Below are 26,419 nucleotides of genomic sequence, written 5' to 3' on the forward strand. Positions count from 1 at the left end.
AATTGCCCTGACAGTGACAATTGACAATCATTATGTACACATGAATTCTTATGTTTTAACTCAACAAATTTAAAAAAAATTATATGTCTTATGGTATTTAAATATAAATAGCTGTATGTAACTGCATAAAATATTAGATTTAATAATATTTGCAGCAATGTATAGCAAGTTGGGGAAAAAATCACTATTCAGAAGATTACACTCGGATAGTGTTTGTGATATATGGGGGGACTATTGTATCTAATGATAAAATATTCAATATCCTAAAAAGTTTTTAAGGTTCATAATAAGATTTGTTAGTACATCGTCTCATTAATATTAAAATAAACAATTATATGTAAAATACTTTGTGAGGGTATTATGTAATTTAAAATAAATTTAATTAGTATATTGGGTCTAGAGAGATAATACAAATCTTGAATGTCTAAATCGGGAAGTTATTAATAATATTCATATTGAAACGTATTCCATAATACTATATTATTAATTATGCTATATTTATATTTGAAAATGACACATAAATTTGTAGGCAGAATTTCAAGTAAATATTATTTATTCATGTAAGAAATATAGGCCGTTTAATCGATTTTATTTTAGCAAAATATTTCTAGTTAGAAAACTTCGTGGGAAAATATTTTATGGATCTACCTAAGCTATTGAAATCGGCTCTTCTAAAATTGCCGTAAAAATGCTGACAAAAATAATTGAATTTGGTTAATTGTGAAAAGTGCAAAGAATATACCTCTCCTAATTGACATTACGATAATTCTGTTGTAAAAATACTTCTACAATTGACATCTATATAAAAGCATAGAAAAAAAATGTATAGCTCACTATATACAATACCTAATCAAACCTATTATAGCCTCTTCAATTTAAAGTCTACCAACTTATAAAGCTATTAAAATACTATATTTATCGCATATTGAAAACTGCTCTTTATACAGAGAATAAACAATATATGTATTTATGTATAAAGTATTCAAAGGTTTGTGTTACATTTGTGTTAGATGAGTTGTCAAATCTGATGCTTTTTTATGTTTGGTTTTTACATCCACGTATTTTCGGAATTGTTTCTATATAATCGGTGAAACGTTTCAAATGCCATTATAATTATTTATCAATAAAATAAGCAAGCTGTTTTATTAGTTTGTGTATCGGAAGTTTCCGATTCAACATTTTGACCTCTAATTTTATGAATTTTAAGTTGTTCACCAATACACAAAACTAAATAAGAGTTAAAATAAATTTTCAATATGCGACACACCTCAGCCAATATAGAATATGAAAATTTCTTCAACGAATCTACGAAATAAATATATCGAAACGATATAGCTCTATGATTTCAAAATATATATTTGCCTAATTTTAATGATATGATGAAAGCGCAAACGTTAAACTTACGTGGGGCTTATTATTTTTCTAATAAATATCTGTTTAATTTGCGAATAACATTTTTTTTTTTATCGAAGTCTTATTGCATCTAAAATGATAACGAACGCCCATTATATATTATTTTGGTACTATAAGCTACCATTTATTTTTTAATCATCTTTTACTTTGAGTTTGTTTCAAGAAATTTTTAATGGCTAATAGATGCGATGATTGAGCGTCGAACGGTGTTGATTTATAAAAGAGACTAGGCTGTTAATTGAACGGCTGATTAAGGTTGTTTGTTGCGATAATTAGCTGCACTCGACCTACGATTTTTTTTAATATGTTATGATGATTTAAAGTTATCAACCCATGCAATACATTCTAAGTAAATCTTATTTTTCATTGTCTTATTATTAATTCTTTTGATTTAATTACTTTTAATAGCTTCTTGTAGCTGAATATAAAATATCGTTGCTAGAGTTAGATATACACAAAAGTTTAAAAATTCTAATTATAACGAATATATAACATAAAATTATTTAGAAATAATCCCTTATAATGAAACAGCGCCATCTATTATACAAATTGAAAAACATGCGTAGATACATTTTGTCTAAATGCCGATTTGGTTCATCATTTTCTCTAGTACATTCAAATTCAGACCTAACAGCGTCAAGGATACGGTCCTTTTTATGGATCACAGAATATTAAGAGAATGTTGCCGATTTTTATTAGAACGCGCTTTCTTCCAATATTTAACTCTACTCGACTCGACTCTAGCGACTGTATCGCAATGAACGCACTACAAAGCGTGATCGCTCGCTTAGTAAAAGAAGACGACCATACATTGCAAGCAATGTATACTTATCGATCTTTTTGTCATTGTGTCCTGTTAGTCAACATACAGGCTACGCAATATGTTGACATAATATAATAAAATACAAATTCAAAGATTTTTTGAAAAATTGCAATCCTTTTTTTTTGGAATATTTTAACCATTTGTATATTTTAACACTATCTAAATAGTTTCAACTAATGTAAAATTTAATACTAACAAATATTCGATGTTTGCTTAAATAGAAAAAAAAAATAATAATAATACTGATGAGAATAAATGCATGCCTTATACGTAAAATTGTTTGAGATATATAAAATATTCCTAAAAAACGGTGTCATAAAAATTATAAAACCTATTTACAAATACTTTCTTGCACATCCCATTGTATGTAATATTAATATACAAAGGGCTTCTTAGCTATCCCGTATGGTTTATTTTATTTGAGTTTTCTTTTATACCATTTTTGAAATTTAAATTCAAAACACTTCGGTCATATATTTACCTACTTCTAGCTAGGAAACTTAACGATATTATCTAAGCATTTAGCGAACCTACATACTTATAAAATAAACACTTATAAAGATTCGTTTTAGAATAGGAAGACTGAAGGCGATCAAATTATTCGTGAGACTTTTGCAGATACAACTTTTCAATTGTCAAGCAAAAATACAAAAAATTATCGATCTTATAATCTTTGTTCATCAAACGGTTCGTATCTATAAAACTCAACAGAGATATCAACGAAAATAAACGATTTTCGTTTTTTTTTTCAAGTTGGTTAAGAAGTGGTATTACGATGAGTATGACATTGGTTATTTGTAATTAAATCTTTTGTAACAGTATAAATAATAACACCATTTAATTTTTTCAACACAAAAGAAAGAGACAACCACATATTACTGTCGCTCTCTATCTGCATACTCGTACTTAACAATAATTGAGAAGGCTCTTAATAGATACTAAATTATTATTCATATATATTATTATGATTAATTTTTGCCAGGATTCGAACTCGGTACCTTCTAACTCGGCATTTCTCTTGTCTACGATACTTCATAATATACCACTTAGGTGTAGTTGCTCGATGGCTAAGCTGCGACATATCGTCATTATTTATTTTGAGTATATTTCTCTTTTATTTGAGTATATTACTCAATGACTCCATTCCGAAGGTTCTATGAATTGTATTACCTCATGCTGCGTCAGTCCAGACTACAAAATAATTCAAGTCGTCTTTTAGCATTATTTCGCTCCACAAACATTAGAACCATCAGCAAAATATAAACAAAAAACAATGTCTTTTGCTACAAACATTTAAAATAAAAAAACCAGACGTCCTAAAGTACAAGGTTCCTCTCAATTCGAGTGTTGTATGGAGGCGAGGAAAGCCGGGTCGACGGAGGCTACCTTGGCCGTGAGGAACGCGTGCATGCAGAACAGTAGACTCTGCAGTATCTGGCACTCGAGCTCCTGGAAATTATAGAATAACACATTTTACTTTCATGCCGTGTTAGCATGGATGTGTTGTAAAGGCAGTGGTGGTTCAGTGGTGAGGACCTCGGACTTAAATCTTCAAACTGTGGGTTCGAGGCTAGGCGAGCGTGCACGGAATAAATTCAATCTATCTGTGCATGTGGACAACATCACCACTGCTCGAAACGGTGCAGGGAAACATCGAAATTTCAAGAATCCGCACTTGGCCAGCGTGGCGGAACCCTGAACCATGATAGGCGGCCTGTGTCCCAGCAGTGGGAAAATTTATAGGATGACGATAATTTTAAAAGAAAGTGGGAAATAAATAATCAAAAAAGACTTCATAGTTACAAAATAAAAACGCCGTTAAACCGAAAACATCTGGAAATTAATTAGAAATCTATGAAATTCATCTCAAACTAAATACAAATATTTATTCTAGGACATTTTACAAAGCACACACTTACATTATAATAAATACTAGCATTCCGCCCGCGGCTTTGCTCGCGTAGTCACGGGTAAGATAGACTCGGGGGGTTACCGACAAAGTTCCCGTTCCCGTTAGATTTGCGGGATAAAAACTATCCTATGTCCTTTCTCGGGTCTAAAACTATCTCTGTACCAAATTTCAACCTAATCGGTTTAGCCATTCTTGAGTTATAAATAGTGTAACGACTTTCTTTTATATATATAGATTAGTGTAAATACACACTTTTTGTAGACACAATATTTTTATAAAAGTGATTATACAGTGAATACTATCAACAATTTACCTTAGTTTCAATAACTTTCGTTTCTGTATCTTGGAAGTGTAACTTCAGTTTGGATTTACCGTCATCGCTTGAACCTCGGAGTTGCGAAAATCTGAAAAATTTATCACATTTTTATATTATTATCTCATTTCTACAATATTTTAGCCATCATTCGCTTTGGTTCCGGCAGATAAGGTTTAGAAGTGGAAATAAAATTCGAGTATGTATATCTGAATCCATTCGTTTTTTAATGCAAGATAATAAAGAACGAATAAATCATTTAGCACATTTAGCACCACATAATGACGATATAAAAATAAAGACGTAGCTTAATATTTTTAGTAACCATATCTTATTACAATGGATTTTATCTCCTTGGTTTTATTTTATCAAACAATTTATTTAGCAACAAAGTACTCACCTATAAGCCCAAACAGGCGGGGCGCCGGGTGAACCCTCACTGAGTGAGAATCCATTTGCCCAATCTAGCGTGAGTCCAGCTGCACGACCCATGTGGACCACGGTAAAGGTTTTTTTCTGGAAACAAAGGGTCAAATTATATTGGAGGAAATTAAATTTCAATATTAGCATATCGATTTGTGAATAATTTCTGTGTAGATTACAATTTATTTTAATTTTATACAGTGAAATGGTTAACCAACATAAATTATTTTAGTGTCTTTAATAAATACAAATCATTAGAAACTTCTAAGCTTAACTCGAGAACGGTTCGACCGATTCGGCTACTTTTTTTCATAAGTTATTACTGAAAAAAAAAAAATGTTTTAAAATTATTTTACTATACCTTTGTGCATAAATCATAGGAAACAATATTCAAACGTTACCTAAACTTATCGTATCGCATTCTCGATATGCTACCTCTTTCAAAATAAATAGAAAGAATATAAAAAGAAATAATATGGCGATAGACATTTGACAGACATGCCAAATGTAAAACCGAAATTGAATAATTTTAACCACATTAAATATTAAGACTTAACAATGAAAACTATAAAACACGAATGCATGTTACCGAAACAGCCTCCCTGCATGGACCTGCCGCCAACAGCTGGATTCTTTGAAAAATTGATATGCAATTTTCGCTACCTAATGTTCCCCTGCGAATGGCATCACGGTACAATTTTCTATATCAGAAGCAGGAAGAACTTGGCCCTCGAGAAGGAGAAACAGTTGGCCAATGCGTTTGCGATAATATGGCATCCGTATAGTGCGATGAAGTTCTATTGGGATTGCATCGGATTAGTTGTTACGATATCCGTACTTATGTATATGCCGTTCCAGGTGTTTTTAATATGTAAGTTGTGTACTACTGTTTCTTTGTAAAATAAATAAATATTAAATATTTAATAACTGTTTATATGTTAGACATAATTTTAACACTACCACCGACTTGCTGTTTATGAAATAATTTCCTGTATCGTAGTAGACATATTGCATTAAAAAAATCTAATTTCCGAAACATCAAAATTCATATCCAGTTTTATTATTAACAAATTTGTAATTAACAATTTCACATTCCCAGGTCCAAACCGCTTTGACCCGTTCATATTATCTTGCGACGCGTTCGCCGCTCTCGACATATGCACGAAATTCATCACCGGCTACAACGACGAAGACAAAAAATCTATCGTATTAAATCTGGGCATGATCGCGAAACGGTACATAAAGGGTTACTTCATTCTGGATTTTATTGGAGCCCTGCCGTTACAAATGTACGTCCCGTATCCAAACTGCGTGTACCCCACGTACACTGTAATGTATATCTTTAAGCTAACTCGACTTATAACCCTGAAGGATAAATGGCAGAACGCGTACGAGCAACTGGACCTATCCTACCTAACCACCGCAGCCATCGGCGTGATGGTGCGAGTCGTGTTGTTCTTCCATTGGATGACGTACATTCACTACCAAGTACCCGTGTTCTTTTCGCAAAATTCGAATTCCTTCGACGTATGGAGCAAGCGATCGCGAAGTTTTAACGTTACCAACCAATCCACGTTTCAGATGTACAGTACTAATTTGTTTTGGGTCGTTGGTTTGTGTATTGGCGCCGGTTATTATAGACCAGTGGATGAGTTTATAATTAGTGGTAAGTAAACAATACAATGTTTATTATGTAAGTTCTTATTAAGTTCGTATCAAATCAAATAATTTCTTTTCAATTTTTGATTCTTATTAGAATTTTCTGAAATCTTTTCAGATCTCATTCTAACGTCCCTTATAAGTTTACTCGGTCTGATCTTCATAATCTTCTCGTTTGCGACTGTATTTCGGCTCTTCATATACAGTCAATACGATCGATACACGTTCAACGGCAAGCTCGGAGACCTCAAAGAATATATGGAGTTGAAGCGGCTGCCCAAATTTTTGCAGAAAAAGATCCTTTTATTCGTTAACTACAAATTCAACGGAACTTATTTCAACGAGGAGTACATATTGAATACTATTAACGAGCAGATAAAACAAGATATTAACATGCATTGTTGCAAAGATCTAGTTTCGAAGATACCGCTGTTCCAAGAAATGCCAATTGCTTTTATGAATACGATTATTTTTAACCTCGTGGAAGCCATGTTTATGCCTGGAGAGGTGAATTTGTTTCCTTTTGTAGTTTCTTTTTATTATTTTACTATGTTGCAATTAATTTTGTCGTTTGTAGGTCGTGGTCGCTCAAGGTGAACCGATAGACTGTCTATACATTATATCATCTGGATCAGTGACAGTTATGGATGCAAATGGAAAGGAGGTAATAATTATGTGTTCATTAAATTATTGATTAAATTCATTTTTCAAAGAAAAGAACCATATTGCAAAAAGAAGGTTACATTATTCTCCTATCAATTGCCACAGATAACTCATTTACGAGATGGCGCCCACTTCGGCGAAGACGCTTTGTTCGATCCCACGAAAATCCGTAAGACCACTATAATAGCCCTTGAAATAACGGAGACTTACAAGTGAGATGTTATTTATTTGGTTAGTTTAATTTAGTTGAAATTTCTCAACTGCCCAAAAAAAGTTTGCAATATTTGGATGTCATATTTCGATGATGTCTTACCCCCTTTTTTCAAACTCAAGCTCAAACATTTATTTATTCAATTACACTTTTTATAAGCATTTTATCATGTGACGTTATTTATGGGTAGCCCCGAATCCACATATTACGACTAGAAACTTAATAGGTATTTTCCATGACGACAATTTTTTGATCATTCTTTATACTGGCCATATTTCATGTACAGATTGAGTGCAGAAGCATTCCGTGGGTGTGTGCGCCCCTACCCACACATAGACGCCCGCGTGCGACACTCCATACAATTCAGCGAGTCCAAGCTGCGCCTGCGCAGGATGACTATAGACTAAGTTGGCGATAGTTATGTTGCAATTTGGTATAGCTATGTTATGGATAACATCAATACAGCTAGGTTTCGTTTCCGGAGAACACAGTGATATATATTTAAGGGTACTTTGTTTTAGTTAAGGATAGATGTTTATTGTTGGTTAAGTTTATGCTTATGCGGTGGGGCGGGGCATGGGCGGTGGGGCGCGGCATGGGGCGGCGAGGCATGGGGCGGCGGGGCATGGGGCGGCGGGGCGGCGGGGCGGGCGCACTCACCCCCAGGCGGTGCACCGAGTGCACGATGTTGGCGGTCCAGGCGGCCTCGACGCGCAGCAGCTCGTGGCGCGTGTCGGTGCTGAAGTAGCGCGGGCCGGCGGCGGCGGGCCCGGCGGCCGAGCTCTGCACCAGGAAGCAGTGCTGGCGCCAGTCCACCGTCTCGCTCTCCTTCACCGTGCGGAACATCGTCTGGTACACCTTCAGCACCTCGGGGCACTTGGCCAGCTCCGTTATGTTCATCTGTCGACCGTCGCGGAACGAGTTGGGTTGTGAAATTAAAATAGAACAAACGATGATGACGATAACATAAATCCTTATCAAGTCCAGAAACGTTATACATTTTTTTTTTAGTTCAACTCCGACAAACAAACGAAATAAAGAAAATGAAACAGAAAATTATTGCAGTATATTTGTTTCAAAAATTCTCAAACACTCCCACGTCAGTTCGTATTAAAAAGTTACACTATGAACTTAAATTTTATTTTTTTCCCACAAGAATCACCAAGAACAATGAATATAAATCAACATTGATTCATTTCAAGTAACCGATAAGGACTTATGTGTCTGTTGAGGTAAAGAGGACCGTGCACACTCAGTGCCTCAGTAAAATCTGTATCTATATACAGGCCTGTGATCGAGTTTACCATATTACTCTTTAAATAATGTTTGCCCGTCTTGGCATATACAGCAACAGCACAGTTGTATCCCATGAACACATGAATTTGTTATCACATAAAATGGCGTGTTGCCCAGAGCTCCTACTTGAGACCTTTATTATTTATAATATTTGTAATTGAATAAATTATTTGACTTACGTAGATGACAGTAATTTTAACTATACAATAAAAAAGTTGTAAATGATTTCATAATTACATATAAATGCGACATTTTTGATTAGGAAACTTCGAAACATTTCAATTGTCAACCCACTTTTTAGTCAATAGAGAACATAAAATAATAAGGTTAAGATTGTGACTGACCGGCGGCGTGTCGAAGAGCATGACGTCGGTGCCCTTGAGCACGAGGAACTTGGGGCGGTAGGTCTGCCAGGGCTGCGCGCCGCACACCTCGCCCTCCTGCACCCAGCCCAGGTACTCGATGCGCTCGCCCGCCGGCAGGTGCCGGTTGAACAGCTTCATCTAAGCACACCCGCCGTTACTGGCTACAGAACTAATATTCTTTTACAGTATCGACTCCTTCTGGAGCCTTTATTTGATAGTGTTACTAATTAGAGAACTCATCCTTCCTCAGCAGTTATTGTAGAAATGGTTTTAATATTGTTGAATTTATACATAAAAACGTCGCAAAACGAAAAAATCAAAATTATTTGGAGAATCTACATATTTAGATGTAGGTACTTAGAGTTCACAATTACACATTTTTCATATATGGTATATTGTCTGAATCCTATATGGATTTAATGGTTATGAGTACGCGTGAGCTGATAAGCGATCGAATGCGAATTAAATACCAATAAATAAAACACGTGTGTCGTCGCAAATTTTGACGCAATTGTCGATTTTGATAATTTTGGTTGCGATGCATTCAAGTCCAGAGATAATTCAAAAGGTCAAGAATTTTCTACGTTGTTGAAAAATGTTCTACGGGATTGCGAAGGTTGCCGTGCTTAGCGAGTGTAAATAGAAATGAGATAACCTGCAGGTTGGTGAGCCCCATGATGTTGTCGGAGATGCTCTTGAGCCAGTGCGAGAGCGCGGCCGGCTCGTCCACGTGGATGACCCCGCTGGTCACGTGCGCGCGCGCGCCGCGCACCTGCCGCGCACCACACCATATTGTGAAATACTATTTCATAAATCTATCTAAAGTTTAATATTTAGTTTTAATAGCATTGAAATGCACGATAAATGAGAAAAGTTTAAAGAATACAAAATATTAGGCACATGAAATCAAGAGTACAAGAAATTCGATTGCGAAGACGGGTTCACGGGTGGCCAAGGCTAGGCGTTGCTACAGCTTGGCAAAAAGACGCATGATCAATTTATAATTACTATGTAGGTAAATAAATAAGAATTTTCTTTAAACTTTCATCCTATCGCGAACCATGGAGACGAACTTGACGGAGTAGCTATAACAAATTATTATAAATTGACAGGATTTAAGAGCAGATAATTATATGATAAAAATCTTTAAATTACTTCCGCAAAAACATGAGGTTTAAATATTCGATGGCGTAGAAAATGTTAAGCCCTAAAGCAAAACCTATATTTACCTCAAACGCTCCAGGCCTAAGTTTATCCGTACCGAGCACGTAGCGTGTCACGTATCCCATCATCAGAGGTACTGAAATTAAAATAATAAGTTATACACATAAGCAAGTATAAATATTGCTTAGTAAGTAGTCAGTATATAGGACGTGATTTCTTTTATAAATCGCTTTGACCAGAACAAAAACGTATATAGTTATATTTAACAGCAGTTTACGTTTCTCTTATACTTTCTTTGTTATCGATCGTGTTTTGTTGTTATATTTCTGAGTTGTGTGTGTTCTTGTCTGTGTATAACTGTTTTTCTATGTCTGTGTGAACATCGTTTGTGTTTAACTGTTTGTCTATATATGTGTGGGTGTGTGTGCGCGAATAAGGTGTAAAGTGGCAACGATTGTCGCCCCTATTGCTAGGCTACATACCGGACACGACGTCGACCCACTCGCGCGTGCCCTCGAGCCGGTCGGACGCGACGGACGGCGGCCGCGACTCGCGCGACTCGCGCGTCTCCACCGAGTCGCGCCACGCGCTCTGTCACACATCACATTACTACTGCAGCATATTGTATATATATATATATATATATATATATATATATACAGTACACAAATTCACCTTGTATACATATATATATACAGGGTGAATTCTTCTAAAAACTCCTAAAGTATCACGAAATTAATCTTTCTGAAAACTTAAATTGTATCATCAGACAATTAGAACACATATACCCAGCCAAGCATCCGTTGATTTTGAAAATAAACATCATATATTAGAGCCAATCGAAGGTAAAATGGAGCAAATCTTGGAAAATGACAAAATTTTTAAACGTTTTTCGATATTCCTCTTCAGAAAAAGAAAGGGAATGCATTGGCATTTCCTTCCTTTTTTCGAACATTAACATGGAGATAAACTATTTATGACTTATTGTAATTTAATCAATTAATAATAGAGCATAAGTTATTAAAGTCTCAACACATCGAACTCACCTGCCAACCGCCATTAGTTTCAGTCTTTTCAGAATTACAGTTATCGTCCACTCTGTTGTGGAGAGACGGGTGCTCGTCGCCCGTACTACTGTCCGTATCTGACGCACCGTCCGCTGAAATATTTATCTCATAATTTATGTACACGAAATTTATTAAGGGCCGGTTTCATTATCCCTATAGCCTGTCCCTTTTTGACGTAAATTTTTATACAATATCTGCAATTTTAACTTACAGTAACACAGAACATATTTAGAAGCTGTGGAACCATGTATTAAATGTCCTATTTCGCTATTTCGTGCAGGTGGGACTAATTCATTTTTACATTGTGTGTGACTTTAAGCAGTAAGATAAAATGAATTCAACTCTTACTTCTACGGGACTAAAATTTTAGTTGACCTAAATTACTATTACTCGTTTGTTAGTTCAGTTTTCTTTTTTTTTTCGAATACCTTGTTTCTGCAGGAAGGGCGTGGCAGCACGATAATGCTTGACTGTAAGCACGACGATGTCGCCAGCGTTGCGTAGGATGTTCACGGCGTCGTCGTGCTTGCAGGCTGTTATGTACTCCCCGTTTACTGAAAGTTTGTTCACAATTATTTGGAAGTTGATGGTGCTAGTTGTACTGATGTATAATACGGAGATAGATTTTTTCTTCTTTATGTATGACTAGCTGTGCTCCGCGGTTTCACCCGCGTAAGTCCGTATCCCGTAGGAATATCGGAATAAAAAGTTGCCTATATGTTATTCCAGTTATCCAGCTACGTACCAAATTTCATGGCAATTGGTTCAGTAGTTTTTACGTGAAAGAGTAACAAACATCCATACATCCATACAAACTTTCGCATTTATAATATTAATAGGATGTTATAATATGGAGTAGTATACAGTTTTTTGTCTAAGTAACATTTTAGTATTACATTAGAGTATATTATAAGAAATACGTTTCTTACCTACCTAGGCTAAAATGAGTTGTATTAAAAAAATATATACCGGTCAAATTAACTTTTTTGAAGTCGGATTACGCGATGAGAAGTTAATAATATGACACGAGGTTAATGATACTATCTATTGTGATTGTGCGTTGTAACAAATAGTGTTTATCGGTATATATGTGATACGACATAACATATTGTATACAATTGTATTGTAAAATAGCTTACATGGATAGGCTTTGAATTAAAGATTGTCGTACTGTATATTAAATTACAGCATGACAATAAAAGTTACTTTGGTAAGAACTAGTCGCAGGCTTGATACGCGCATAACTCCATATATGTAAACACCACTTCCGTGGCATAACATGAAAAGCGAGCGTAACGTAACGTAACCTATCACTACGCCGTACTTGAGACTTCAAATATTTCTCATATCACTATCGCATTCCTATCTCCGAACATTAAAACGATAGATGTTGTAACATCGCACAGCAAAGACGCGTGCTCCATCAAGATTGCGCCTCTGTGAACACGCCAAATGCAGTCTTCAAATAGGCAAGCTTTAGTGCACTGACCTAAAATTTTGAATAATTGCTCGCATGATTATCATAAACGAAGAGGCACGGTGCGATGCTATGCCTGCCTGTTTAAACGGCGTGTTCTATTTCTGTGCGGTAATCGAATTATGCTAAAAATGGTTTATAAGATTATCTATTTTTAATTACCCGACTACATAGGAAGTTATGTTTTTCGAGCGCAAGTATGCATTATTATTAAGTATGCATTATTATGTGAATATGTATGTCCATTTCTTTGTCACGCCCTACAGCCCCAACCGCTGGACCGATTTTCACATACCAAGTGCAATTGTGGCAAATATATAAGCATAACAAATTATAGAAAATGACACCCGTATTTTAAAAAAGACGCAGCTATATAATGTTCATTTTACATCGTTTAATATAAAAGAATGACGGATTGAATATTATTTCAATATTACAACGCTGAACAGCATATATGAATGAATTTCCTCTTAAACCCGTAGAACTATTTAAGGTCAAGGTCAGAGTCAAGTGCAAGCAAAAAGAAATAAAAGTATGCCATTTGGTATTTTAGTCTTCGAAGAAAAATGCACGGGCTTAGAATGACAACCATTTATAATATGTTAAATTGGAATTATATATTTACCCATATCAATAGTAGGTACATAAATAGGAATTTTTCTAACATTTTTTCATTAAATCGTTAACAGTAACAAGTTTGAATGATCAATTGCGTTCCAGTTAACCTATATCAACTCTTTTGTCCTGACAAACAAACTAAATAAAAGTTAATGGTGAGATTTGACGTTAAAGGACGTCGTAGTTGAAGAGCTAGTGAAGTATAAAGTGTATTAAAAATATAAAACTCGTTAACAATTAAATATAGGCCAAGAGGCCTCACAGCCTGCTACGTGCTCCATCTTTAAATCAGAGACCACTTGGCAATGAATAGTCCACTGTGGTATAGGTTAACCCATAATAAGCACTGCTCAGCAACAGTTTTAATATGGAGATTATAAAGAGGAGATACTTTTTGCTTGAAGTTGCCCAATAAACTCCGAAAAAACTGGAATGTACCAAAAAATTATTGACTCAGGGATCAGGAGAACCTGGGATGAGGTTTAAAAAATACTTAATAAAACGACTGTTACTCTTTCTATCAACCTCACATGAAGTACCGTGTGCATTGAGGAAGAAAATTTATTGCTGCGTCTACAAAATTTAGTCACCTATGTGCAAAATATTCATGTAAAGTTCGTTGCCATTACCCAAAGTCTTTGTGTGTATTTCTATACGTCACCTTATCCTATAAACAGCAATTTTCCAATAAAAATAAAACAAAACGTATATTGGAATAAAGGAACCAATTAAGGATGCAATAATAAGAAACCTTATATGTTATCCGATATAAATACCATTGATTACCATTCGCTTTCACTAACTGCATGAGTACAAGTGTCATATGCAATTTCTACCTGACATATGAACTGTTTTCTATCATGGAATCCGTCCAGCCTTGGTGAGTGTACAAAAGTGACATTGTAGTCTTTGCAGCATAGGTGTTTTGGAAGGTTAACCTCTTACCTTTAATTACAGCATCTCCAACAAACAGCTGTCCCGTCTGGTCCGCCGCTTGGTCCTTGTATATTTTGGAGATGAGGATCGGAAGCTTGTGCTCTGCTCCTCCTTTTATACTGAGGCCAAGTCCACCGACTTTCTGTCGGGTTATTTGTACCATACGCTCCTGAAAAGGAAATAAGAAGTAGGTAAAAGTTTTAGGAATATACACAATTACTGGACAATGGATATGATATTTTAGTATTCTATGACAAGGGGCTTTAGCTATATTTGCTAGAAGCATTATATATTAAATGTCTTCTTTTTAACGAACACAGCCAACAAGTTTCGTTTGAATTGTTTATTTAGTTTTTCCTGTCTTAGCGAGTCCGTTTTCTTTTTTTTTTTTTGCTGCCATAGAGGCATAAATGATTTAACATTTTTTTAAGAGAACTTTTAAGAGATAAATTTTATAATTAAACAAACCGGAAGGCTTTTCGAACCAGTTTTGCCCTTAGAATAAAAATAGAACTTTCTAGAATAACTATCATGAAGAGAGCTTTCAAATACGCTGTGCATCCACAAAGGATCGTCGTGCCACAGATCTGCGATACATTCAAGCAACAACAAAGGCTGTCAAAACGCCACGCAACGTGACGGTCATTGTTCTTGAGACGCTGAAGAAAAGTTTGTTGCTCGCTTTCTGCAAAAGTGAAATGTCCATTAAGAGGAACGCACGTATAATACGTGCGTTCCTCTTAATGGAAATATAATTATTTCCATAGATAACTTGAAAATAGACAAAATGTGAACGATCTAATAAGACTCGTGCACAACGCGAACAATAAAATGAAACAGCTGTTAATGATCACTATATTTATTAAAATAGACATAATTAATGAGAATGGTTGAGGTAGGGGAAGACTAAAAATCTTCATATCAATTATAGTAACTTATATTTTTATTGTGCCCAAAAAGTTCCTGAAACAATATTTTGATTTCTGAGTTACTACATGATCCAAACATTTTAAGACACTATCTCAATGGCAGAGCAGAGTATTTGCCTATTTTTAAGCTATTCCTTTTTATACCTAACATAACCGTGTATACCGTCCCGACAGCAAGACTTTCTATAAAGATAAAAGAAACTGCACTCATATCGATCCATATGTGTTGTTAGTTGCGATGTTACTGACGGATATACGGATGCACGTTATCCGTAAACAAATGAGAGCTGAAATGGGAACATAAATACCAACGCATTAAACTATAACGGTGAACCATTCGGTTGCTCTTTCAATCTATACAAACCAATAAATGAATAAACCGCAACACGAAACATGGCCACGAATTTTTTATTAAATGTAAATTTCCATTGCTTTTTATAGTAACTGCCATTCAGCGTTCACTGCAGCGATTGTTCACGACGTATTTCATAACGTGACGATGGACGAAAGCTCCCTTATCGGTCGGTCACGAATGAATTATAATTATATAAAGTACTGCATTCAACGCTTTTACCGGCTGTTAAAAATAAATTACGAGAGTCTTCCACAGACGAGACAGGACGCGATAATCAGATTTTTAATAGAGCCGGCATTTTTAAAAACTGCGACGAATTTTAATCTCGGTTTTAGAATGTTGTTGAAATTAAACATGTTTGTTATAGATCTGTGTCTAACGGATATGAAAACATTAATATAATTATTATCAATCTATTTATTATCTAGTAGAAAAGTACCTGGTAGATGATTGTTGCCTCCGTCGGTTTTGCTTCTTTTTGACACAAAAACGGTGCATTAAACGAACATAATGGCAGTAAGCTCAAGTGATTCTCAATACAATGTAAATTTTCGTTACCTATTTACTGTTTTTGTGTTTGTACAACAGATAGCGGTGCTATTTTAAAACAGTGCTCTTATTAAACAGACCGAAAATATCCACTGTCTGGTTCAACATTCAGGGTAGGTAATTTTATTTAACATTACACACAAGGGTTTAATTGTGAATAAAAAATGACCGTTACCCTCTGATTAGCCTGAATAATAAAGTATTAATAATATACCCGCAACATGCAACCTTTTAAATAATTAAAAAGATCTTATCTCCGTTGAATAAACAGCGTGTATTTAGACCTACAGATATTTAAAACGTGGCATTTAAAACACTCATTTCATTGGAGGTCACTAGGTATTATTCGCGGCTGAAGGTCTAGGTAAGTCGCTGAAATACCTGTGAATAATTGGTGTAGAACACATGCCTTAGAAATTTGCGTCCTTGGCGATAGCCGCAAGACTGCCGCAAGTAAATACATAATTTATATACAAGTTGATTTCTATGATGTACGCATTTCAAGTAATTGCAAATACAAAAATAAAAAAAATATATGTATAGAGACACTAAACAAAAGGACAACTTGTGCGTTTCAGAAGTTATGTATTTTTAGATTAAAAATATTGACCCAGAAGGTCAATATTTTTAATATAGCCTTCACTTTATATATGTTAAATTCTATAAAACGTCACCTTGCTTTGAAATGGAGCGTATTCGTAGGGACAATCCGTACGAATGCGCCCTGGTTTTTGTACGTTGTTTATTCAATGTTCGACTTAACTACCCTCACTTTGTTAATAGGGTTTGTGACAGTCATCACATCACAATAAATTCTTATTACAATCAAACTAATATTTCACACAACCTTGGCTCTAACAGTATTAACAGAAGCGCTTATTAACGGATTGCTGTATATATAAGTAAATATACTCAAACATAGATTATACACTTCATACATATACGTAGTCGCATAAATATACAAAAATGTTTGTTTTTTTAGTAATCGGTTAATACTTTTATTACCCACGCGCACGTTTAGAAAGAACATAATATAGTATTTTCTTGTGTTTGGTTTCACGCGAGTATTATACATTTAGAAATTAAAAACTTTTCAACGGATTTTAAACGCGATTTATTCATTGTATTATTAACCCGACGTTTCGAACACTTTGCAGCGAGCGTGGTCACGGGGAGACTGAGATGTTATATATCTTGAAGGTCATACAAAAATTGTTGTTTGTGAACTACCTCCACCTATTTCTCCGCAGTTGGTATATGGAGTATTTTTCTGGATGTTGGCAGTACTGGCTGATAGTGTCTTCTGGTCTTTTGGTATGTCTGACATGGGGTTTTAAGTTCTTAATAACAGGATCCCAGGTGTTAGAAAGTTGTAAACCATCTTCTCTATTGAAATTTGGATGTTTTTTAATTTCAATAGCCTCACGTACAAGTCTTAGAAAAAATCTATTTTCTCTGGCGAGGATTTGTGGTTGGTCGAATCGTAGGAAGTGGTTGTTGTCCAGAGTGTGTTCACATACCGCAGACTTCTTGTGACGCCTATGCTTGATATCCGCAATGTGTTCCTTCAGTCGGCTACCAATGCTTCTTTTTGTTTGGCCAATGTAGGAGAGACCACAATCACAGTCTAACTTGTACTTGTAGTGTTCGAAACGTCGGGTTAATAATACAATGAATAAATCGCGTTTAAAATCCGTTGAAAAGTTTTTAATTTCTAAAGAACATAATATTCAATAAAACGTCTTACAGAAGCGCTTTTTTCCACATTCATCCCACAGAGAGCAATAGAACTCTTTCGTACTTCAGTACTCGGTACTCACCCTAGCGTGCGGCACGCTCTTATCCCTGGCGGGTGCAGGCACGATGACCTCGCGCTGCACCGTCACCGCGTCCATCGTGAGCACCAGCCGCGCCGGCATCGGCCGCGACTTGCCGTCCGACACTTGCACCATGCCGGTGCGGATCTGAACCAAACATGATAATGACGCATGTACTATTTAAAGATTAAGATGATGATCTTTTCATATAGTTTTAAAATGCCCCAGGCTAATAATTGTATACTTTAAAAAGGATATATGAAGCTCCTTTTGTTATTGTTCTGCATTTATATCCAAATTATTCGCTATTGTTCATACACTCGTTCATAACATTCTTTTCCTAATATAATAAAACTTTCCATAGAAAAAAGCTTTTATTACTTACTACAGACTAAAAATCACTAATGTCATCCTCTTTATTCGAAATGGATTGATAGAGTAGTACTGGGACAGGAGGAAAAAGAGAATACTTTGCGAGGAGGAGAAAATTTAGATATAGTCTAAATATCCACTTTGTTTAATTTACAAACACAAGAGCACATTATTTTCATTAAAAATATGTCAGAAGGTGTTAATGTTTTGGTATGAGACATAAATAGTTATACCTACAATCTTCACTAATAAAGTAGTTTGTTTATTTGTTTGATCGCACTTATCTCGGATCCATATATATTGAGGGAGACATAATGTTTGTCATAAGAAAAACTGTGGGGCACATATGGGGCTAGAATATATAGATTTAGTTTTATTTTTATGAGTGTATCTACTCATAACAATCCAAATGTGCTATATGCTAAAGTATCTCTTTAGCATAGTATCATGAGAAAAATATATTCATATACGAGTCTTATTTGTCTTGTGTGAATTCTATCGGCAAGCAAACCTTTACCTTTACGCCTGTTGTGCTTTTATAGGGTTTATTTATATATAGAATTTATTTCTGTATGATTTGGTGCACAATAAAGTATTCTGATTTGATTTGATTTGATTTACCATGATAAAGGGTGTTTCTTTTATAATTCCAAATACACTAGTTCACAATCTTTATAAGTACATAAACTCAATTTGTCTCAATTCAAATCAAATTAAAAATACATTAAGTATGTCAACAATTAGCATACTCTGTACATAAGCAGCATTAATCTCCTTAAACACAGAGGTGACTGACACTTGATCAAATAAAAGGCTTCAACTGCAATACTGGAAACCTTATAATCTCATTTACATTGTGTCAGTTTCAATATAGTATTTGGGTTAAATGCAAAATTCAATTAATCTATTCAAAATTCATGCAAAATGTTTGTGAATTTCAATGATTATTGAAATATTTTTATTATTTATATTTTATCTGTATATAAACTTTGCATGTCACTGTGTAACTAAATTATTCCTTTACAGCTTTTCTGTTTTTTCCTTATTATGTCCTCTTCCATCAAGTAGACTTATTGAATATGTTTATTTGGTATGTTTGAGTATAGCTTTGAAACTAGAATATATCCATAAGGTAACTGACAGGACAATGTGTAGTCATCAGCTATTTATCATTTTAAAATCATCCGACAAACAAATAATCAAAAGGAACAATTAAACTTTAATATGCAACTGAACTTTAGCTCACATTTAGCTAAAAATGTATGAGTTGTCAGTTTAGACTGAAAAAGCATTACAGCCATTAAAGCATATTTTCAGAATAAATTATTCAATTTGAACTTGAATAAATTTAAGAACTATTAAATATTTTATTAGAACTCAGAAAGCTCTTCAAATATTATGTAAGTACATTTTCTTTTTAATATTTGGAAATTATTGAAAAATTACTACATAAATGAACTGAAAAGGTTCTATTTAAATGAATTTGATAACCATAAGTGGCACACTTCAACCAAAGTTAAGATAATAAACATGGCCAGATAACTAATGTTTTAAACACAAAAATTTTAATGGATCCTCATTAGCTCTGCCTTGATTCTTATGTAAAATGAATGAGTTGTTAAATTACTTATTTTTAAACAATATTCACTTAAATAGTTGACTGATAAGGCCAAATTAAAATCAATGTCATAGGGTCAACTTCAATTGTTTTATTTAATAATTGTATGTTTTAGTTTTAAAGCTCAGTTTAAACTCCAATGCATTACTGGTTAATTTTGTTGAGGTGTAGTAAGAAGACAATTTAGTTTCCATATCACTATTTAGTTAATGAATGGAGTAAAAGATAGACTATCAACATCATATTTATAATAATGTCTTGGAAACAAAATCAAACTGTCTAGAAAATATTTCTTTATATGCAAGAGAATGATGCCTTAAAACAAAAGGCTTCCAATCTAAATATCTCATGTGTATAAGAAATACAGGAGGCATAATATACTTACTTTTTCATCTTTCTTTTCCTCTATAGGCGTCATCATTGTGAATTTAACACCATTACGATAGAAAAATTAACTTATGTTTAAAATACTGGAATGCTATCTTCTTTCGTTGGTCTCATTATTAAATAGTTGTGTTTCTACACGCATGATAGTCAAATGCACTCATATTGAACACATTGCGTTCTATTATTTACGAGTCTTACGTTAATACTTAAATACAGGTCAGTAGCTTACAATAAATCAATATACGAGACACAAACGAGATCAAAACAATAGGAGAAATTCTCCTAATACTACACTTTTGAACACATTATTTTGATTAACAAGTCGCATTCACACTTGTAACATATACTCAAAGATATAATTATAATCGGAAACGTCTTTTTTGCACTATTTAAATTAGATTCTTGTTAATTTCGCTCAGAGCAGCAGTCTATCTCCATTAAATCAAATTGGTAGACTGACAGATATCAAATGTCAACAATAAGACTGTCAACTGATGCACATGACATAAGTAACAGACTAGGTATAACAATAAGTTTCGACTAGATTATACATACAAAGGTACTATTAAAGTGAATAACTTGAATAGAAAATTGTTTAGTCTGATACATGTGTCCCCAGAAGTTACTTATTTTTTAAGTAACAAATTTTACGGTACAGGCGCTTTTATGCTTTTAATATATAAGTGTGTGCATACTCGCTAGCTTGGAAGATAGACAAAAACATAACTTACTTTTGTTAATTTCGAAGTACTTATTTTTATATATGTCTAACAGAATATTATTAAAAATAAGTATTCCATATTGACAGTATGCCGTAAATTTAATAAAAAAATAGCTTTTCGTACATTCGAAGTCTTCAACTTTAAAATGTAATTCTTATGAGTCTATTTTAACACCTTTTGTGGACAGCTAGACTAATCCTAAGGGCTAAACATTCTTCCAGTTCCTCCGTAAGTGCGAGCGAGAGTGCATTATTCAAACGCTTCATGACGTCAGGTAAAATCGAATAAAATGTTAATGAAATGAAAATGATTTTTAGAATAATAATTGTATTTTTTTTAATTACATTTCACACACGAAGGTCAATCCTATTCTACCGCCTACAGCCTACTACAGCCTAAATAATGATTTAGGCTACCCTCGTTGTAATTAGTATTTTAAATCTGTTCCGATCAATGCAAAACAACGCATTGAAAATTTTAATAAATTAGCAAAAGAATGGAGACGAAACGGCACACAAATTAAAATTAACCATATAAAAAAAATGGTCTTATATCTATTATCTATCTTTTCGTCATTTGTTATACTACTGTGCCGATTGCAATGAAACTTGTTACGTAGACAGCTGGATAACTGGAATAATATATAGGGAATTTTTTATTCCGATATTCCTTTAGAATACGGACTTTCGCGGGTGAAACCGCGGGGCGCAGCCAGTCCTCTATAATTTCACTTGCTCAATATGTTTTTAGCTTGAAAATGCAGCCTACTTATGAATTTTAATCAAGGAATATTCTTTCTCTGTTCCGAAGCATGGAACAAAGTCATTTAAAAGTTAGTAAGTGCAATATTTTGAAATGGACATGAAATTATCTCTACTGCACCATTTGAATACGTAGGTACATGCCTAATATGAATTATTTGTTTAATTTCTAACGGGAAAGGAGAAGAGAGATCAAAGAAATAACAACAAACCACCACAACACACATTTATTCCCATCCTCTTCTATTTATAATTTAATTACACAACATGTATATAGAAAGAGTTTATACAATAGTATATACGCTAAACTAACCAACAATATGGTAAAAAGAATTACGAATCTCTTAATGATAGCAGTCTATTATAATGATATGTATCTTTTGCGGTTTGGAACAGCCATACTTATATTAATATTAAGTTTTACATCAATAATTGGCGCACATTATAATTTAACGTTAGGCATTTTACCACCAATTTCCGAATAAGCAGTTTTCAAATGCAAATAAATAGATATTATATTTTTTTTCCTTTTTCTTACAACAAAGTGTCATTAATGTAGCAAGAGTTCAAACTGAAATGAGAATGGTCAAAGCCTCACAATTTACCCTAAAATATAAAAAAAATACAATATTGACAAGCAATGTTCAGTCTGTTAGTTTGTATGAAGGATACAAACAAATTAAGTATTGCGTGTGTGATGTTACAAAATCATACACTAATTAAATAATACATAAATCAATGAGTAGGATAGAGTAGAGGAGTAGAGTCGATGTACAAATTTTTTTTAATAAATTGGTTTTGAACACATGTGCATAATTAACTCACTCCTCAGGTAAAAATATGATCTGATGTCATGTTCTTTTTTTAACATTAGATAATAAAAAAAAACATTCAGTTGCTCATCAAGCTAGGTTTAACGAGGTTTGCATTTATCTAGAGTATTCGTAGCATATCTTAATGTCTTCCAGTGAAATAAAACATGCAATTAAAACGGGATGACTTGCCGTTGAAATATTCAAAAACTATATATAAAAGACATATCATACACGGCATATATATATATAACACGCACTTAAAATATGAATTAATCTTCCTGTAAAACATTATTCACAAACTGTTTTCCGAATCAAAAGATAATATTTAGGTACATATTTTTCATAGCCACTAATTCATAACAATAACCTGATGGTTATTTACAACATATTTAATCAAGTTATTAATTTGTTAACAGTAAGGTTTGTTTGTTAAAAGAATGTGACTTCGTTTATTACTCACAAACCCCGTAGTGAGGAACTCTAACTGCTAGAGACTGTTTCGCCCGGACAAGCGACCCAAGGGTGACGGTCAATCTGGGTCAAGTTCACTTTAAACTGCATTTCATGTTGAAATGTTTTAATGTAAAGAATAAAAACATGTATAATTAGTATACATTCCGGTGTTCTGTGTATTAGACACATAATGAATAATAAATATGTCAATTAGAAAACTTAATATATTTAAAACGCGTTTGAAATAATATTAAATGCTTGTTTTAATGTTTTGCATTGAGCAAAATAAATTGCTATTTAATTGCGTTTTTGCTCTCTTTGAAATCAATTTAATACTGTATTTTAATTTTTGCTATTTATCGCTAAATTCCAAAAGCAACTAGTTATCATAAATGTTAATATGACTATTTTTTACACATAAGAGATGACATCTTCTATGTCGTTTATTTATAAATTTAATAATTTTATTATAATTATGGGTTTCCCGTTGATCCTTGCTTTAAGGTCATTAAATGACATAGAAATGTAGTCACACAGCAAACACCTATCATTTCCTACTATTTACAAGTTATAAATCTACCGTCACATTTAACAGCATTAAAATAAATCACAATAATTTAACAACTTAGCCTACTTTGCCAATGGGGTGTCACAAGTTTAATCACGATTTAAGCAAGTTAATTCGCCTATCTTACCTATCGTTTAACATAATGCACCTTAGAAATAAACACTTTAAGGTTTCCTGTATTAGTTAACTACTTCTTGAATTTTAGTACCTATATATTTAGTGGCAGATGGACGCTGCGGAAAGTTAATGTTTGCAAAGTCGTATTGCAGCATTGCTTTGAATTTCCACGTACTAATGTCTAAGATATTGCTCTGGACATAATTTTCTCATAATATCCGGATAAGATATCATCGAGCGCGAGCTACAAGACTTCACACAAATATTAGATACAGGATGTTGCTCACGCTTCAAAACAAAAAAAAAACTTGATATCCGTAGAGATGAGACATCTAGTGAGTTTTGGCACATTTTTAAATGCTACTGTTGAAACTCAAATTGCCATTTGTTTCTTGATTGAAATTGCAAGTTGTTGTTGCAACAAAATATCGTTTTCATAAATGATAAACTAGAGTACAATAGTAAGTGGTAGAGCCATGGTTATCGTAAGACATGGCTCACCCGACTCACGAGATGCGATACTTGAATGCCGATTTTTTTTAACAAGGCCTTAATTTACGATAAATAATGCACCTTAAAGGATTTAACATTTTTGAGTATTAATATAATCAGCAAAATATAGTATTCCAGTTATACTATTTAGGTTTTTTTTAAGTATATAAATCATTACATTTAAACGTTTTACTTTAAAGTAATTAATTTTATCCAACTGTTTGCATTTAATTTCTTAGAAGTAAATACACTCTATAGAAGTTGAGGAGTAAAGTACGTTACAGGAAGGTAGTACCTACAAAAGTTCTTAGTAAAATTGAACACAATTTTTCTTTTATTTATAGTACGTAATTAACGGTACTAAAATCAGTCGCGTCATACAAAACTGAAATATATTTCATAAGGGTAATGGTTTGTTAAATGAATATTTAAAATGTATCTATCGTAGCGTGAACTTGGATTTAAAATGTCAAAAAAACTAATAAGTAAGGCGTTCAGGAAGTGAGATGGGAGTTGGTACAACATAACTAACAAAACTAAGACACAAAATATATTGTGATAATTATGTGTGAACTGTGATTTTGACAGTTTAAAATATACAAAATAAACTGTACGCGATCAGTAAGAGCCATTGCACTGTCTGTTCTGTTCTTAATTTTTATGCATGCAGCGTGGATGAGAATAAACCATCTCTCGGATAATATATATACGACAAAGTTATAAAATTGAGATTGTACTACAAATATAATATTAACAGTTCCTTCTCTTCTTACAATCCTTGTTCCCATTACTTTCCATAGAGTTTCAAGTGTCCAGAAAGCAAACAGTGTCCAATGCTGTATACGTGTAGGCTTAATAATTGTAGATGCTTATAAAAAAAATCACCAAATTGGCAAGCAAGCGCAGACGGAAATAACTTTAGATTGGCTCAGTTATCGAGAGTTTCAGACCATGACACGTTATTGATATTCGATATTTCATAACATTTTTAGGGTTTCGTAGAGATCAGGTCTATTTTTTACATATACCACCCATATGGAAGATGTATCGCAATAACATGCCATGTTAATATCTTTATGCTATACATAAGAACTAAGATTGACGAGCTCCTTAAACATGTATAAAATCTATTTATTGGACAGTGGAATGTTACACGTGTATCGTACATTCCCGCCTTTCTTGTTCCTTTCGCTGTTGGTATCTGAAATTAATAGATATCGTTAAATTGTAATTAACAGTAAGCTTCCACACTCATAGCTATTTATACTGAAATTGGTTTCCGATGCAAATGTACTTACTTATCTATCAATGAAGATATATCAGGGGGTATTGGGGCGAAGCACCCCGAGAGCTCGCTCCCAGCCGGGCCTCCGCTGACGGACAAGAAACACTAGTCACATTAATGTAGTGTTAAAACCATTCTTATGTACCACACAATCAAATACATTTCGGGATAGAAGCTGCATCGATGAACGAAAAAATTCTTACAAATGAGAGTAGTTACAAATTATCAAGCAATTTTAAAGCAGTGCGAGAATTACACGTCTTTTTGTGTTTTGAGGCTTTGATTAAAGCTGGTTTAAGGATTTGAGATGGGAAAGGTGAGGAAACAGCTATACTTAGCTGTTGTATTCACATTGATGGATGACTGAATGGATGGAAGCATAAATGGGAAAATTGACCAATTTTATTGCAGGTACTCTTTAGTTTAGCTTTTTGCAAGGAACCCTTGTTTTTGCAAGTTGGACTCGCACTTGCCCGATTAATTTCATTTTCATTTTCTTTGTCTCGGAAATTTATAAAAATTTTCTAACTTTACAGGTACTTGGTCGGCAAATTATTAACAGAGAAATTTTGATAATTGTGCTCAATATATTTTGTAACCCGTAGATATAGAGGAAGTTATCCAGCAGTTCATTGCTAGGGTGTATCCCTTGTTGTGAGGAGAGCGGAAGTGAAGGGAGTATGCGGTGTAGATTATTTGAGTGGTGGGCGTAGGGTGTTCGGTGCTGGGTGTAGAGTACGGGTGTGGTGCAAATGCGGTGTGCAGGTGTCGGGGAGGTACCTGGTCTACCTGCTGGCGGTGCGCCGCCCGCTGCCGTACGCGCTGCCGCCGCCTGACCC

At 34.1% G+C, this 26,419-nt stretch overlaps 2 protein-coding genes across 3 annotated transcripts in view; both read right to left on the minus strand.

Annotated features, from left to right (window-relative positions):
• Positions 1-2,986: 2,986 nt before the first annotated feature.
• LOC119838806 (gamma-1-syntrophin) lies at positions 2,987-20,818 on the minus strand. 2 transcript variants are annotated; one of them, XM_038364925.1, is made up of 13 exons: positions 20,366-20,818; positions 17,994-18,137; positions 14,350-14,509; positions 11,738-11,863; positions 11,289-11,398; positions 10,725-10,833; positions 10,308-10,378; positions 9,734-9,850; positions 9,058-9,216; positions 8,078-8,317; positions 4,862-4,977; positions 4,462-4,552; positions 2,987-3,685 (listed from the first exon to the last, which is right to left on the minus strand). In XM_038364925.1, the coding sequence occupies exons 1-13, from the start codon at positions 20,399-20,401 to the stop codon at positions 3,572-3,574; spliced, it is 1,593 nt and encodes a 530-aa protein (XP_038220853.1). In that variant the 5' UTR covers positions 20,402-20,818; the 3' UTR covers positions 2,987-3,571. The 2 variants fall into 2 exon arrangements, with proteins under 2 accessions (XP_038220853.1, XP_038220852.1); XM_038364924.1 differs by having other exon boundaries at positions 11,289-11,401.
• Positions 20,819-24,371: 3,553 nt separating this feature from the next.
• LOC119838845 (Down syndrome cell adhesion molecule-like protein Dscam2) overlaps positions 24,372-26,419 on the minus strand; it is a 112,903-nt gene continuing 110,855 nt past the window's right edge. The window contains exons 37-39 of the mRNA XM_038364985.1: positions 26,370-26,419; positions 25,594-25,668; positions 24,372-25,496 (exon numbers count right to left, since the gene is read on the minus strand). The exon at positions 26,370-26,419 is cut by the window's right edge and continues 3 nt beyond it. Coding sequence (XP_038220913.1) covers positions 25,445-25,496; positions 25,594-25,668; positions 26,370-26,419 — 177 coding nt within the window. The 3' untranslated portion in view covers positions 24,372-25,444. The remainder of the gene's footprint in view (positions 25,497-25,593; positions 25,669-26,369) is intronic.

Source organism: Zerene cesonia, unplaced genomic scaffold (genome assembly GCF_012273895.1).
Source record: "Zerene cesonia ecotype Mississippi unplaced genomic scaffold, Zerene_cesonia_1.1 Zces_u005, whole genome shotgun sequence".
In the NCBI taxonomy this organism is placed as follows: Eukaryota; Metazoa; Arthropoda; class Insecta; order Lepidoptera; family Pieridae; genus Zerene; species Zerene cesonia.

Coding starts and splice junctions, on each gene's coding strand:
- LOC119838806 (XM_038364924.1), bottom strand. CDS start 20,401: ATGATGACGCCTATAGAGGAAAAGAAAGATGAAAAA. Junction 11,864..14,349: donor TGGAGATGCTGTAATTAAAG/GTAAGAGGTTAA, acceptor ACAAACTTTCAG/TAAACGGGGAGTACATAACA. Junction 9,851..10,307: donor TTAGGCCTGGAGCGTTTGAG/GTAAATATAGGT, acceptor GGTGCGCGGCAG/GTGCGCGGCGCGCGCGCGCA.